The sequence below is a fragment of the Trichosurus vulpecula genome, chromosome 4 (genome assembly GCF_011100635.1).
Source record: "Trichosurus vulpecula isolate mTriVul1 chromosome 4, mTriVul1.pri, whole genome shotgun sequence".
Lineage (NCBI taxonomy): Eukaryota > Metazoa > Chordata > Mammalia > Diprotodontia > Phalangeridae > Trichosurus > Trichosurus vulpecula.
The window spans coordinates 76,774,664-76,792,456 of NC_050576.1; the positions used below are offsets into that span (position 1 = coordinate 76,774,664).

At 38.0% G+C, this 17,793-nt stretch overlaps 1 protein-coding gene across 2 annotated transcripts in view; it reads left to right on the plus strand.

The window, feature by feature from the left end:
• The window catches only part of CACNA1E (calcium voltage-gated channel subunit alpha1 E), a 405,658-nt gene that overhangs the window by 289,434 nt on the left and 98,431 nt on the right, over positions 1–17,793 (plus strand). For both annotated transcript variants that reach the window (XM_036756876.1, XM_036756878.1), the window contains exons 13-18: positions 918–1,030; positions 1,365–1,496; positions 2,404–2,476; positions 6,331–6,448; positions 8,607–8,674; positions 14,732–14,829. In XM_036756876.1, the coding sequence (XP_036612771.1) occupies positions 918–1,030; positions 1,365–1,496; positions 2,404–2,476; positions 6,331–6,448; positions 8,607–8,674; positions 14,732–14,829 (602 nt within the window). The remainder of the gene's footprint in view (positions 1–917; positions 1,031–1,364; positions 1,497–2,403; positions 2,477–6,330; positions 6,449–8,606; positions 8,675–14,731; positions 14,830–17,793) is intronic.

The window sequence follows — 17,793 nt, forward strand, 5'->3', positions numbered from 1 at the left end:
TTTCTAATCTTCAGCTTTTTAGAACAATATGTAAAGCCACAAAATTCCAGTAAACAACATAATTTATATATTTGCTTGGGGTTTGTTGTAGGAATGCTAATGACTGAGAATATCATAACTCATCCAAGCTTCAAGCTTAATGAAGAGTTGGAGAGGGGCCAGAAAAGAATTACAGATGATTATGAAGGACAGGGGAATAACACTTTCTATTTTAAGATGGGTCTTCCTTTCCCTATTGCCCAGAAGTACAGGGGATGCTATGGGCCTGATCCCTTACTTATTAGCACAGAATCTTTGACCTTTGGTCCTTCCCAACTTGGGCTGGTTTGCTTCTCCTTTGGCAACATAGTGGTCCCCAGTTCTTCGTATTTTTTCTGAACTTAGTGCTGACACCTGATTGGAATCCCCCACCACAGCTTAGAAATCCTGAGTTCTAGAGATCCAACAGTCTCAACCTTCCCTATAATTGTGATTGTAGGCATGTACCACCACGCCTAGTGGAAATAAGACTTTAGAGGAAAAGAAATAAGATCACTCAGTCTAGAGAAGAGAATCCTGAGGAGGTAAAGAGGAGATAGGTTAGTCTTTTTTTCCCCTACTAAGTGTAGATAAAAGGAAATGAATTTTATACTGCAGGTATAGGGTATTGATATTGAGAAGACTTTTCTAGCAGAAGGATAGCTGGATGTCACAATTAATTTCCTAATGATGGATCTTAAAAATTCTATTTTTCCCCTGGAAGACCTTTCTGAATAGGATAGATCTATCTAACACTATGGATATGGTAGTGTTGGAATTTATTGTTAGCCCTATGAGTGCTGGGGTTTCAGTGGTTTCCTGTTAAATACCGGTATTCTCTTGACTCCTCTCTCTACTGCTCTCACTAAAGCTTTGTTTTTGTTTCGTTTTCTTCTTAGGTCACTGTGGGAAGTATCTTTGAAGTGGTTTGGGCCATCTTTAGACCTGGCACCTCTTTCGGAATCAGTGTCTTGCGGGCTCTCCGACTTCTGAGAATATTTAAGGTTACCAAGTAAGGGACCAGAATTTGGAAACCTACCCACCTTTGACACTGGAATTCCATATTCCTTCCTGAAGATTCATATTTATTCCTGTTTCTGTGTATATACTGCCTTGATCAATTCTCTAGCCCTTCCCAGATTCAGTGAGGGATGAATGACCCAAAAGATGGACTGGAAAAATTCCCATGCCAAATCCCTAGACAGAATTTCCTAGGGTGACTGAATTTTGTTCCTCTTTCTGTTATAGAAGAGTTTGCAAAATGCAGTTCATTTCATGGACTCTGATTTGCAGTTGGGGAAAAGGTAGAGTTGTAATGGGTAATAACATTGCCTGTTATCTTTCAGGTATTGGGCATCCCTACGGAATTTAGTGGTCTCATTGATGAGTTCCATGAAATCCATCATCAGCTTACTCTTCCTCCTCTTCCTCTTTATTGTGGTCTTTGCTCTGTTGGGGATGCAACTCTTTGGAGGCAGGTAAGCTCCCTCAAGCTTCCCAGATAAAAAAACCCCCAGTTCTATGCCATAATTACCATTAATTATTGTTAATAAGAACTATTACAATAACTAATTTTATATTGCACTTCAATGTTTACAAAGTACTTTACATGTGTCGTCATGTGTTTACATGTATTTTACATGTAGATATTATTTATATATGTGTTTAAATGTATTTTTATTCACACAATCCTGGAAGGTAGGTGCTATTATTACCATTCCCACTTTATAGATAAGGAAAGTGAGAAAGACAGTGGTTAAGTGACTTGCCTAAGGTCATATGGTATGTCTTTGAGCTAGGGACCATAATCTATGGCTTCAGCTGGTAATATAATGTATGATATGATATGATACAATATACTATAACAGCATATTATATATATATAAATATATCTATGTATGTATATAGACATACAGGTGTGTATCTCTCTGTGTGTATATATATGTATATGTACATGTGTGTGTATACATATATACATACATACATATTTATATAGTCTTATGGTCTTATTAGAACCAAAGAATTTACTCCTACTTTGTTATTCATTTACTCCTACCTAGCTCATATCACAAATATATTAAATCATAGGATACCAGATGAGAAAATGTGGATAGATCAATACAAAGCCATTACCACTGCTGGAAATATTGCAAGTTCTCATAGTGCTAGGGAAGCAGTAGTGCCATCTTTGCATGTCAACTGAGACTGTATTATTATCATGGCTTGGTAAGAAAAGTGACAGAATACTTACAGAGTAGAAAGAAGAGGAATAATGAAGAAGACTTAGAAAATGAAGGAAGGAAAAGTAGAACTTAGAATGTAAATGATGAGGTTTGGCTGTTCCCGAGGTCTCACATCATTCTTCTCTCTGGTTTCCCTTATCAGGTTTAACTTTAATGATGGGACTCCTTCAGCAAACTTTGACACATTTCCTGCAGCCATTATGACAGTATTCCAGGTATGAGACCAAATGAAGACCATAGAAAGTGAGAAATTTGAATCAAGGTTGGGGGGGGGGGAGGAGAAGGAGAAATAAACTAAGATCTCTTGAATAATAATACTCTTCTGTAAAATTTAGACAAATACTAAAATTTAAATGCATAATTAGAAAAGAAAAAGAAACTTTATAAGCTTAAATATAAAATAAATAAAGAAAAAACATGTCATGCACAGCAGAACATAGGAGAGGATTCAGAATATGTAGCAATAACATCATTTCAAGAAAGCCTATATATTAAATACTGTATGTTATATTGAAAGCTGTCCATCTTTTCTTTGCTTCCTTGTAGGTTTTCTTTTGTTCTCTGCTGTATACTTTTTACTTTGTCCTTTTTCCCCTTCCTCCCTACTACCTGCCCCCCAAGGCTACAGTTGAGCATGGATATATTTATATATACGTATTGATGTATACATACATGTATACATATATACACATATATACATATATAAACATATACTTTCCCTAAGAGATTCTACTCCTAATCTTGTTTTTATGTTTGTGCATATCTCTTTTTTTACTGTCTCTCCATCTCCTCTACTTTACTTCTACCTGCTACCTTACCCTCCTATTACTTAACTTACCCTCACTCCAGCAATTCCTCTCTTATCCTCCCCTTCCCCAAACCTAAAGACCCTTCTATGTCCCCCTTTTAACTTATTCCCTCACCCTCCCCTCTAAAGATTCCCCCTTTATCCTCTTCCCACTCTCTATCCTCTTAGAGTTTATTTCTTTATAAATTTATAAGACTTTTATACTCTTCTGGATGTATATATATATATATATATTTCCCCTCTTAAACCCATTCCTAAAGAATGTAGGTTTCCAGAACTAACAGTTCCCCTCCCCCATCTAATTCCTCTGTATTGGTTCTTCCTCTTGCACCTCATTTGTATAAGATAATTACTCTTTTAACTGTTCTTGAATGGTTTTACTTTTTGAAGTCATATCCTAGTCAGGTCTACCCTGATCTTTCTTATAAGCTGCCTAATTACTAGTAACAATCTTAGACATAGGTTTTACATTTTCCATACATAAAAGGTCAACATTCTCTCTTTATTTAGTTGCTTGTAATTGGTCATTGGTATGTACCTTATATTTCTCTTGGCTCATTGTATGTTAAATCTTCTATTGTGTTCAGGGTTCATTTTTTTTAACAGAGTCTTGAAAGTCTGGCAGTTGATCAAATCTCCATCTTTTTTTCATTCAGAATTATGCTTAGGTTTGCTGGGTATGATATTTTCAGCAGAGGCCCAGTTCTTTTACTCTTTAATATATAGATCTGCAATCTTTTAGTGTTGCCAACACTAGGTCTTATGTGATTTTAATTGCGGTATCGTCATGTGTAAATTGTTTTTCTTGTTGTTTGTAACATTTTGTCCTTGACCTGGGTGTTTCAGAACTTAACTATAATATTTCTGTGAGTTTTCCTCTTGGGATCTCTTCCAGGTAGTGATCAGTGGATTTTTTCTATTTCTATTTTCCCTTCTCGTTCTAATGCTTCAGGACAATTTTCTTTAATTGTTGCTTGTATCAAGATTCTTTTTTGATCAGAACTTTCAGGTAGTCAAATTATTCTTATGTTTCCTCTTCTTGATCTGTTGTTTTCTTATGAGATGTTTCATGCTCTCTTCTATTTTTTCATTTTTTATGTTTTGTTTTTTTTTATTTCTTCGTCTCATAACTTCACTGGCTTCTCCTTGCCCAAATCCGATTTTCAAGGAATCATTTTCTTCCTTAAGATTTTGGATTTTTTTTCTAGCTGACTGACTTTCTTGTTAAAATCTTGTTTTTCTTGTGTTATTGTTAGTTTTCCTTTTAATTTTTCCTGCATCTCTCTCATTTGATTTTTAAAGTCTTTTTTAAGTTCTTCAATCAATTCTTTTTGGCCAAGTGACCATTTGACACTACTCTTTGGGGTAGAAGACAATTTCTTTGCTTCATTATCCTCTGCTGAAGATGGACCCCAGTCTTCTCTATTCCCATAGAAGATCTCTATGGTTGGATTCTATTCCTTTGCCTATGCATTTTTTCAGTAATAATTTAGTTTTTATAATCACCTCCATTCCTGGGATATGGGGGGGTGGTGTCCCTGCCTCTGATCCTTTTTAATTCTCCCCTCTGACCTTGAACTCAAGCCAAGACCTCCAGCCTCCTGTAAATGGCCACAGTTAGCCAGTCCCCGCTCCACTGCTTCTGCACTCACTGGGCATGTGCTGGTTTCTTCTCACCCCCACCTCTCTTCAAAGCGCAGCTAGTTCTGGTATTCCTTGTCAGCAGAGGTTCCTTCAATCTTCTCCATCTCTGATGCCCAACTCCCCTCACGGGGGTTGGGAGGGGGAGGGTTCCTGTGGCTGGGGCAAGGCAGCTTCTCAAACCAACTAACTCCAGGGCTTTTGGCTTGTTTAAGGAGCTTGCCTCTAGTTGTTAAAGCAGATCCTAGCCTGGAGGTGTTTACTCTTCACAGTGGGGAAATCTCATCCCGGGATTTTTCTTCTGGTTTTCTCTGATTGTTTCAAAAGAACCCCTCTTCTGTCCCTACTCTTATTTGTTTCACCTTCTATGTTTGCCCAGAGGTGCTATTTTGTCTTTTTTGTGGAGGAAAATCTTGAGAACTTGAAATTTTCTGACCTACTCCTCCATCTTCCCCTTGAATCATACTCTTAAAGGCTTATGTTTCTTTCAGACCTTCAGGAAAGTTGCCTTTTCTTTTTTGAAACACTGGTTTCTTCTCTTCCTGCCTTCTTAGGGCATTGAGCACCTTTCTTTAATTGGTTATAATCATGATAATGATACTTTCAATTTCAATAGAATTTTTTCCCAGGAACTTATGGTATGGTGTGAAGAATGGTGGAGTAGGACTCAGGAGTTCTGGGTTTCAGCTCCAACTTTGCCACTGTCTATATAATCTTGAGAAAAGTTGTATTACCTTTTTGGTTCTCAATTTCCTCATCTGTAAAATGGGAAGGTAAGACCATGTGATCTTTAAAGTTCTTTCCAGATTTAGAGTCTGTCTTCCACGAGACATCTCTTTTGTCTCCTCAATGTTACTGTGAGGTAGGAAGGTGTCCTGGTTATAGTCCCATGTCTGGTTCAATGGATCACTCAAGGGGCTCAGATAAACATTTATATTAATAAAACATACACTATCTTCTAGGTCAAAATCCCTGAGCAATTGTTTCTCTTCTGGCCAAAAACTCTGAGGGTCTTCCCCTCCCAGGCTGATTCTTTAATGAAGGCAAACTAGGCCATCCTTTGGCTCCATTCTTACCTAGTAGTAACCACTCTCCAACAGAAAATCACACTTAGCAGGGCAATCTGGAACATAGAACCAGATGCTTCATATTGAAATGCAGTTATCAAAATATTAAAAAACCAAATTTATGATACGGCAACATATCTAGTTGCAGGTCTGATCACTATAGTAAGTTATAAATAATAATAAAAGCATAAATAATGTTTTGAGATATTGACAACTGTAATGTGATATTAAAATGTATGTTATTTCTTTCGTCGATAAAGTCACAGGTATTGTTGACACTATCGCGCTGTGTTGCCAACATTCGTAATTGAAAGAAATACTAAGCTTTAATTAAAGATTCATGAAAATAAAGATGTAATTCTTTTCCCTATCCAAATCCACAGACTTCCTGAAATCAATTCATGGGTCCATGGACTCCAAGTTAAGAACTCCTGCATTAGAAGGAGACTAAATGAAGGGAGAGTAGATATTAAAGTTTTTCTAAGTTTTTAGACTGGAACTTTACTGTCAACCAGCCTATGTGTTTAACCTTGCCACTCTTGGCTTTGTGCAGATCTTGACAGGTGAAGACTGGAATGAGGTAATGTACAATGGGATCCGCTCCCAGGGTGGAGTTAGCTCCGGTATGTGGTCTGCCATCTACTTCATCGTGCTCACTCTGTTTGGAAACTGTATCCTTTTTTCTGGGTTTTAATGATGTTTTTGACTTGCTTATATTGTGATGAGGAAGAGCTGGTAGAGGTGATAAGATATGATATGAAGTTTCCAACTATATATTCAAGCCAAATTAATCAGTGTTTATTTCAATATTCTCTATGCCCAGAATTGGGCTAAGTGCTGGGACAAGTACAAGAGGGGTCTATTCAAAAAGGGAAGATAAGAATATAAGTATTTTTTACATAGCACCTACTATGTGCCAGAGATTATGCTAAGCACTTTAGAGATATTGTCTATTGGTATTCAGAAATTCAGTTCACCAACTATTTATTACCTCTTCTGCATTAATCACTGTACTAGATTCTAGGCATACAAGGAATTTATAACTTAGTAAGGGAGAAGAGAAAAGAGTATGAGGAAAAGACCATTCTTGCTGCCATCACATCTGATCTTCAGAATCAGTCCTACCCAACTAATATTTTCTTCATTTTCTCTTAGAGACTCATACCCCAGACCTGGAGAGCTAGAGTTGGTACCTTCTCTAAAACTATGAAAACTATAAAACTATCAGTCATGCAGTGTGGTTTAGTGGACAGAGTATTGGATTTGTAGTAGCAGAGAGCTGGGTTCATATCCTGGGTTGCTACCTGTTACTTATCGTGAGCAAATCACTTAACCTTAGTGAGCTTCTGTTTCTTATCTGTAAAATGGGGCTAATATTATTTGTGTTACTTATCTTGCAAGGTGTCTGTGAAAAAAGCATTTGGAAAACTTAAAAATGTTATGTAAGTGTGAGTTATTATCGTCAGTTTCAATGAATGGGAAACATACATAATGATTTCTGCTTCCAAATGACAAAAGTGATGAATGATGTTTTTGCTTTTAAACTGTACGACCAAATGTTAAGAGAATCAGTCTTTGGTTATCATCATCTTCATCTTAGATATTCATAGTGGGCTGCATTTCACTGGAGTCTCTTCTGCCCTTAATTTTTACAAACAACTAGGAAAAAAATCATACTGTCATTACCAAAGGAAGATATTACTCTGTACTAACAGTTTATAAGCAATAGGTCTTCAAATCCACCTTCAAAACCATTATTTCTAGTTTATAGACTTATATACAGGCTCTGAGAGTTGGCATTTGCGAGTTAGATAAAACATAGTATTGTCATTTTAAGTCATTTGGTGTTCTCTACCTTTCTCCCTGTAGGAAAAATGGAATATAAAGTAATCTTATCTTTTTGTGGATACAAAGACGTACTTACATGATCGTACTGACATTACAAATTTTATTAAACTCATAGGCATAGAAAACAGTTTAAAAAATAGGACTTCTGAAGATTTTGGATGGGGACCGGGTACTACATTTGAAAAACCAATCATGTTGTATAATAACCTTTCTGAGTTTTGAGGTGTTTGTGTGTGCGTGTGTGTGTGTGTGTGTGTGTGTGTGTGTGTGTTTCAATACGAAAGATCATGCCTGACTGAAAATAAAAAAGAAAAAATATGTAGGTTATCCCTAACAGTGTGAAGGTTGATCAGCAATGACATGTGTTAGTTACTAAGGAAGCTGGTAGTATATCTAGTCCATATTGCTCTAGCAACATATTTTCAGGGTGGTGTTACTTGTTGCTCTTCCTTAAGGTAAAAATGGGATGTCCCTCTTCATTTATGCTCTCATTTTCTATGGTTGTCATTCCCATTCTGGGCTTGTGCTGAGGCCATAGCAATCTCTGTGTCTCTTGAGCTATATGTGTGGAGTGATCTTTATGCTGTTCTCATGTCTTCTGCAATGATTAGCCTAGGGAAATAGGGATGGGAATCATAACATAACATAACATAACATAACATAACATAACATAACATAACATAACATAACATAACATAACATAACATAACATAACATAACATAATAATTTCCTTTTGCCAGGAAAGAGAGGCTTGACAACCTCCCCATTCTCTCTGATTACTCAGCTCTTTGTGGTTGCTGAGATTTGAAGTGATAGCTACTTGGAGCCAGGGATTATCTGACCTCCAGTCAAAATCTGTTATTGGTCTCTTCTTGGTAATCCTGCTACTTTACTAATTTAGAAAGAATATGGAAGTCTCATCATGGCCTCATCAAATTTTCCTGTTTTTTTTAAAGTTATTTATCCTTAACACCCCCCAGACACCCTACTGAATGTGTTTTTGGCCATCGCTGTGGACAATTTGGCCAATGCTCAGGAGCTGACAAAGGTAAGGACTGTCTGTCTTCAGGGACCCTATTGTCCCACAGTGCCAACTGTACCAATAGTCCAGAGCTTGTGACCCTATCTGTGGTAGCCAGGTGGGTATTGGCTAGATGCAATGTCCAGGTGGTTGCCTGAACAAACACACCAACTTCTTTTTACTGCTATGAATTTTTTTCTTTATTAAATTATCTCTCATGGTTCAAAGAAGTATAGGGTATAGATATGTTCGAGATTATTAATATTGCAAAAATTTCGTCACTCATCACATCAGCCTGAGCTGAGACAAAACTTCTTTCTTTTGGGTTAGCTTCCCCTCTCTCAGTCCTAAACCACATTCTTATGGAGTTGGACATAAACCATAGTAGATAGTTCTACTTTTTGCCAATAATTTCCCAAAATATTGGAATATAAATTAGCATGTAAAAGAAAAGACTTCCACTTGCTGGCTATGATAGCTAAAAGGTTGAACCTTTGAATTCCCTATCTGACCTTCCTACCACCAATCAGAAGGGAGATGGGAAATGAAATGATAAGACAGGTAAAGTGGGGCTGGGTTTTTTCTTGGTCAGTGTTCTCAGGAAGCTGAGGGAACATAGGTACTATGGACTAGGTTCCAGTAGTCTTAACAACTGCTCCAGCTTCTGGTTTCCAGTCATACCTCCATGCCAGTTTCCTCCCTCTGGCCAGCCCAATCACATACCTGCCTTCATGTATATTCTGCCACAACATGGGTTTCAAGTCACCTTGATTTCCTTGCTTTCTTTCAAAGGGGCAGTACCCAGTCCCCCATTCACAGAATCAAAAATTTAAGAGCTAAAATAAATTTCAGAGGTCATGTAGTTTAGACTGAATTTGCCCACTTCTTTCAACTGATCCTCATATGATTTGAACTAATGGCCCTTTGTTTTCCTCTGAACACTTTCCAGCTTATCAATGCTGCTCTTAAACTATGGTACCCCAAACTTAACACAACACCCCAAGTGAGGCCTAACAATGGCAGGAGAGTAGGACTATCACCTCCATATTCCTGAAGGCAATACCTCTTAAGGCAAGAGCTCACTAGCTTTCTTTTGGCCTTTATATAACACTACTTGCTTATATCAAACCTGCTGGCAACTGAAACCTCTAGATCTCTTTTTCAAAATATTTGCTCTCTGACCATATCTCCCCTATCTTGTGCTGCTGAAGTTATTTCTTTTATCCAAGTGTAAAACTTTATATTTACCACTATTGAGTTTAATTTTCATCCTATTAAATTTTCTCCAACACTCTAACCTGTCAAAATCCTTTTGAATCCTGAATTTGTTATCCACTATGCTAACTGTTCCATTCACCTTTGTACTATATGCAAATTTGATGAGTAAGTCATTTAGGCTTCTATTTATGTTATTAATTAAAATATGAAATAGCACAGGGCAATGGATAGATTCCTGAGATACTCCACTGGAGACCTTTTGCCACATTGGCATTGAAGTCTTAAGAACTATTCTTTGAGTCTGACCATCAAATAAGTTTTAAATTAATCTAATTGTACTATCATCTAATCTATATCACTCCATTTTCTCCACAAGAATAGTATGAGATACTTTATTAAAAGTTTTCCACAAATCCCAGTGTCAGAAGGAACATAAAAGTATTGATTTGGGCAAGAAATTAAACATCATACAGGCACATGAGTAAATTAATATTTCTTTGCATGAAATTCACATTCTCTCGTTGTGAATTAACATTTTTGAGTGAGTTTAAAGGCCAAGAAATATATTTCAAACTAGAAGAGGAGAAAGGGATCGAGTCCAGGGATACAGGGATAATCTGGGCAAGAAATGAGAGGGAGCTTTGTTGCTTTCCATCTGCTACCTAGACTGAAGAGCATTGGGAAAACAAGGAGAGAACATTGAAAGGTGAAATACAGATGTGGTAGTGGTGGCAGGAACCAAATTCTTCCCATGGCAAGGGAATATAGTGGGAGCTTCAGCATACATTGTAAGAAGATGTGTTGAAGGCCTTACAGTAGGCTTCATCAGGAAAGAGTGGGTATTTCAGGGGTTACTCTGCTCTAGCTAGGGAAGGGATCTCTTGAAAAACAATTCTTACCCCTGAAGGGGAAAACTCCAGGCCACAGAAGGAAGCTGGGCCCAAAGACAAGTGCAATGGCACGGAGTACATGAGTCCAGAAGGATGACATAGTTAACCCCAGGGTGAGTAGGTGATGAGTCAAAGTTCTTGTGCGTGGCCTGAGTCCCCATAATCTGAACATGGAGCTCCAGATCATGTGGGTGCATGTTGTTTTCCATTGCTCCTTGAAGAGGGGAATACATTCATTTTGTATTTATATTTCCAGTGCTTGGCACAGAGAGTAATAAGCTAATAAGCACTTGGCAAATGCTTATTGATTGATCAATCAATTCTACTTTGTTACATTGTGCTGTTGTGTTTGTCCTTCATTCTCGAAGAGAGCCATGACATCAGGGAAATGATGATATGACTTGCAGTTGACTTTGATTTGAGTGAGGGAGGGCTGTGTAAGGTCACCAGCCTCACTTTCTCCTCCAGAGGTGACCCAGGATGCCTTGGGAGAACCTGGCCCTTTTAGGCTAAGGTCTTTTCAGATTCTCATTTTGAGTGAGGTAATGCCCATTCAGTGAATAGGCCTCTTTAAGAAGTGAGTCAAGGGATGGCCTCTTTAATTAGAAAAAAAGAAAAAAAAATCAAGCTGGGAGGGGAAGACCCCCAAGGTTGCTGTTCCAAAGAGAAACAGTTACAATTGACATTCACTCTAAGTCAAGAGGGCCTAAAATAGAGCCATAAAGTAGAGCTTGGGCAGGGACCTCTTGGGGTCCAATCTATGAGCTTCAGAGTGAACTGAAAGAAAAAGAAAGAAAGAAAGAAAGAAAGAAAGAAAGAAAGAAAGAAAGAAAGAAAGAAAGAAAGAAAGAAGGAAGGAAGGAAGGAAGGAAGGAAGGAAGGAAGGAAGGAAGGAAGGAAGGAAGGAAGGAAGGAAGGAAAGAAAGGAAGGAAGGAAGGAAGAGAAGGGAGGGGCGGGGGGGGGGAAGGAAGGGAGAAATTAAGGAAATAAACATCAGCAAAGAAGAGACAAATGTAATCCTATTTGCAAAAAATGAAATCTTGTGGTTTAAAGGCAATATAGCATACACACACATGCACTAACATCACATACAAACACATATAGTATAGTGGATGGGGAGCTGTCCTTGTAGTCGGTCATATCTGGGTTGAAGTCCCAGCTCTTCCCAACACTGGCTGTGAGACCCTGAGCCCTTCCTCTGACCTCTTAGTCTCCCAGACTAGGTCCTCTCAGACTTCGCAGAGATGCCTTGGTAGAAAAAAATCCTCACCTTGAACTTCCTATACCAATGCAATCACATGTCCTCGCTTAAAGGAAAAGGGTGCCCTAAATAATTAGTGAACAAATTAATCAAGTTGATTAGTAGCTTTAATAAAGTAATAGGATAAAAAATGAATCCAGAAATATCATCCGTGTCTCTTTATATTTTTAACAAAAACCAAGAAGGAATGATAATAAAAAGACAAAATCCATTCAAAACAACAAAAAATACCTAAAACATATGGGAGTTAACCTGACAACACAAACAGGACTTATATAAATAACAACATAAAACACGTTACAGTAATATAGGAAGACCTAAATAATTGGAAAGGTCTTCACTAATCTTGTTCACACCAGCATATTGCCACCTGAGTTAATCATTTAGTGCCATACCAATCAAATTACCAAGGAATTATTTTTATAGCATTATCCAAAATGATAACAATTAATTTAGAGGAACAAAAGATAAAGAATTTCAAATAAAATAATGAAAAAGGGAATGAAGGGAGTATTTCTTACCAGATCTCAATTCGTATCATAAATCAGTGATTATGAAAACTATTTGGTACTGGTTAATAAATGGAAGAAAAAAATAGATCAGTGAAATAAACCACCAGACAAGCAAGACCTGGAAGCAAAATGAAAACAGCGGTTGAGTGTTTGATAGGTACAAAAATACAAATTACATGAGGGATTATTCCCTCTTTGATAATACCTCCTGTGAAAATGGAAAAGCAATTTGACAGAAAATTAGTTCAACTCAGCAGTTTTTACCATATATTATATTAAGATCCTAGTGTATAAATGATATAAATATAAGGGCCACAGTTCTAAAAAAAACAGAAACGAATGAAAAGTTATATCTCTCACACTTATGATTATGGATAAAACACATAACCAGACCGTAGACAGAGATTTTAAAGGCAAAATAAGCAATCTGATTTATATGAAATTTAAATTATTCCAAACCACTTCAGCTAGAATAAGAGAAGCAATGAGTCAAAACAAAATATTATCATCGAGCATCTCTGATACAAGTCAGACATTTAAAATCTATAGAGAATTAACACAAACAGAAGACTAAAAAACACATAACACAAACATAGAAGAGGAATAGCCATTCTCTAATAGATGTGCTCAAGGGGAAGAAACAAGTTTCAAAATAAGAAATGTAAATTGTCAACAACCACAGGGGTAAAATGTTCCAAATCACTAATCATAAGAGAGATGAGATATCATATCATACCCATGAAATTGGCAAAGATCACAAAGGACAGAAATGGTAAATATTGGAAAGACTACAGGAAGACAGTTATACTAATATACTGGTAAAACTGTGAATTGGTCTAATCTAAACATTCTGGAAAGCAATTTAGAATTATGTGTGAAGAGTTACTAAATTATTCAAATACTTTGACTCACTGATCTAGCTGTTGGGCATATTATTTTCCCCAAGGAGGTCAAGAAATAAAGAAGTAAGAAAGGTCCATGTATACCAAAATATTAATAGAATTACTTTCTGTGGTAGCAAAAGCCAGAAACAAAATACCATCCATTCACTGGAGAATGGCTGAACAAATTGTAGTTTGTAAACATCATGATATAAAATTACAAGATAAGGAATTATTAATGCAAGTAATTCAGAAAAATATGACAAGCTGTATATGAATTGGTTAAGAGCAAAATAGGTAGAATCAAGATAGTTGTATACATGATGATTCCAGTAATGTAAGTGAAGACAACACTAAATGATATCAGAACATAGGCCAAATACAGAGACCAGCGTTGGTTTCAGATAACAAATATTAAACACACTTCCTTCTCTGTTAAGAAATGTCATAACTAATTTTCAAATGTTACATCCCCTGTCAGTTGTAATAATTATATCAGATATTTTTGCTTATCTCTCTATATATATGTGTATATATTTGTAAGCAATGGTACTATTTGTATAGTTTGTTGGAAAGTGATAAACTTTTTTTAAATTTCTTATTATTTATTTATTTTTGGAGGAGGGAAGGCAGGGCAATTGGGGTTAAGTGACTTGCCCAAGGTCACACAGCTAATAAGTGTGTCGAGAGTCTGAGGTTGGATTTGAACTCAGGTCCTCCAGACTCCAGGGTCGGTGCTCTACCCAATGTGCCACCTAGCTGCCCCGTGATAGGCTTTTAAAATCAAAGTACATAAATAAGACATTTTAAATAAAAATAAATAAAATGAAGGATTGGACCAAATGATCTTCTAGGTTCTGCTCTGTCCTTTGCTATCTGAATAACCAACTGTGGTTTTTCATTTGTCCCCATGTGAGATGTATACTTCTCTCTCTCCAGTTCTTAAAAATCTTTTGGAACAAATCTAAACTTTGAGGCAGAAAAAATGATACTCTTGGAGTCAAAGGTCTTCTGAATCCTACTTCTGTCATTTATCAGTAGGGTTGACCTTGGCCAGTCACTTGACATTTTTATGACTTACTTTCCTTACATGTAAAATGAAGGGGTTGGCCTAGATGATCTTTGAGGACTTTTCTTTTAGTTTATGATCCCATAATTCTAGTGCCTTGTCCAGTTTCTCTCCCTTTTCTGTTACTTGCATACTTCCATTGGTCAACAAAGGACCTTCTAGAAGCTGGCAAGATCAAAAGAAGCAGTTCTCCAGGAAAGAAATGACCTGCTTTGTATTCCATGGCAAAGGACAACTTTGTTTTCTGTGTAGGACGAGCAGGAGGAGGAGGAGGCCTTCAATCAGAAGCATGCCCTACAGAAAGCAAAGGAAGTCAGCCCAATGTCTGCACCTAACATGCCTTCTATTGAGTAAGTTGACTCTCCATGCCTCATTGACAGGTGACCCCCCCTTCCCTGATTTGAGAGATCCTGACTTGGAGTGGCAGGGGCTTCAGTTTAGATTTAGGGACCATCCACTCGAGACCAGGATAGGACTGAGTCTCCAAGATAGGAGGGAAAGGTAGTGGAGAAAGGGAATTTGTAACTGATTGCAGAATCACAATTCCTTCCACAACTTCAGCTGTACTGTGCATTTTATATCTGGTGCCAGGATGCATATGAAGAACAATGGAAGAAGGGTCTATGGCCAAGGGGGCTGGCAGGAGCTTTCACCAAGCACTGGACTGTCCGCTCCCCCCCCCGCCCTGAGGCAGTATAATCTGAAGCTTGTGACTGGTGGGAGAGAAATCACACGGGGGCCTTATAACTGAACTAGAGGTTCGTGAACACCTGGGAAGCTTTCTGTGAGTTGGTACTGGACAGGACAGAAGTAGTATTGATGGCTTCAGTTTAATGGGGGAAATGATGAAATTTTTAAGGGTATGTATTATGGACACACTCTCCAACTCAAAAGAGTTTTATTCCACTGTTGTCTTCGGAGTCTCAGGCTCCATTTGTGCTAAGAAAGCTTTCTACAGAAAGTGAGGTAGATCTTTACCAACTGTCTATGGGTGAGAAGAGGTGCCCTCAGAGATGTCTTCATCAGGAGAGGGGACCAAAATGGCTTATTGTCTGAGGGAGAAGATTCTCTCTCACTGGACTTTCTAGAGAAGAAGCTTCAAACTCCTTTGGGGTGTGTGTGCGCGCGCGCGCGCGTGTGTGTGTGTGTGTGTGTGTATGTGTGTGTGTGTGTGTGTATGTGTGTGCGTGCATGCATGCCTATGTGTGTTTGTGATAAGCCCTAGAGTCCAGGACACAAGAACTCGGACTCTTCCCAAAATAGGATTTCTTGGACAGAATTAAGAAACTTACTTCAGCCATTCAGACCGATGGTTCTATGGGCCTGGTCCTAAGTCAGCATCCCATTATGTCTTTACCCCATCTACCTGTCTGTCCTCCCATCTAAATGAGAAGCATTGATCTGGGGGATAAAGGCAAGGCTAGCTATTTGGGATCTAGTTCATTAAAAGAATGTGACGAACAGAGGTTTGAGATTGTTTCTTTGTCTTGAGGCTCTCCCAGGCACGAGGATAGTTTGTAACTTTGTTCCACAGATTAAAGGGGAAGGAAGGGGACTTTCCCATCACTCCAGATTTCCCTTCTGGAGTCTTCTTGTTGTGCCTGGGAAAGAACTTTTCCCAATCTTGATCTAAGGAAGCCTGAGTGTGAAGAATGTAGTCAGACAAAGCTGCCGATAAGAATGACTGAATGGCACTACCATTTGGTAGTCACCATTAAAAGCACAGAGGGAAGATGAAAACAAACAAATTAGTTTGTATTAGGGAATGGATGATAAGGGTGAAGGTTTTGATAAAACTAATAGTTTGCAGAGGTCCCCTTAATAAAAGGATTTGTTCTGTGAAGTTTGGATTCTGTCAAAGGGTCACACTTGAGGACCTTGAGGGCCACATGTGGCCTTGAGGCCACAGGTTCCCCACCCCTGTCCTAGACTTTGACTGTGATATATGTGCTATGTGTATCAATGGCTGTTCCTTACATAAATTAAGACAAGATGTATCTATCAGCTCTTTAGGTGTGCACCTTAATGTATTGGTGTGTATCTTAATGTCCATATAGGAATAGAGCAGTTGAAGAAACTCTGGAATATTCAAGAAATTTGGCTTCTCTTGATTTTTCATGTACCTTTCTATGTTCCTTTGGGATTAGAGGATCACAGAGCCATGTGATGCACCGGGAAGAGTGCTGGCTCTGCCTTCAGACAACCTCTGATCATATTCTAGCTCTGACATTCACTACCTCTGCGACTTTGAACAAATTCTGTAACCTCTCTGGGCCTTGGTTCTCTCCTGTGTAAAGTGGAGATGATAACAACTCTCCTGCCTTCTTCATAGGGTTGTTGCGTGGCTTATTCAAGGGTTATGCATTAATGGAATTACCACGTGAAAGGTGTGGACAATATGTGGATGCATTTTGACAGTTCGATGAAAAAGGAATGTGAGGATTTGCTGTGAATGTGTGTGAGAATAGATGAATTTGTAAATGGAGGAGTATGTGAAATATACATGTGTTTGTATTTGACTCTAAGGTTTTATGTGCTCCTTGCCTGGTCATTCTCTCTGAGTGAGTGTGAATCTGCTTACATGTTTCTATATTCTTACACACATATCTTTGTGTGCCTGGGCATTAGGATTTCTGAAAATTTGCAAATAGATGGATGGACTAGTGCTTTTCTTAGTGGATATGCATGCTGGCTGACTAAGGTTATGGTTTTGTTTCTGTGTGACAAATATTAGATACATTGTTACTGCCTTGTTCACTTTGGGGGTATTCTTTCATTTTGATATATAAACATGTTCATATTAATTAGTGTGCAAATTATAAATGCATGTTGTTCATTTATAAATAAATTAGAATTTGAGTTCTCGATTCTGTGGAAACCTATGCTCTTTCCAAACTCTGTTCCTCATATTTCTTCAAACCATATCCTCTCCTATCCCAGAATGTTTTTACATTTTTTGCATTCTTGAGGTGGGGGGCGAGGAAATGAAGCATGGCATTTTCTCAGAACATTCTTTACTGTTGGGTGACAGGGCTCCCAGGAAGGGAACAGCATCCACAAACCTCATACTATGTGCAACATCATACTTTGGAGCCTAGTACTTGCCTATAACAACCTTATATCAATGGCCCATACTCCTCTCTTTGAGAAGGATGATAGTGTGCTGTCCTTCTAGGAATATAATGCTACTGGCCCATCAGTAGGATATGCTCTCTGAATTATTATTTTTTTTCCATTTGTCACATAACGGGTTATGCTGACCAGGGTAAGGGGTGGTTATGCAACCATGTCTGACTCTTTGAAAGGTTAACCAT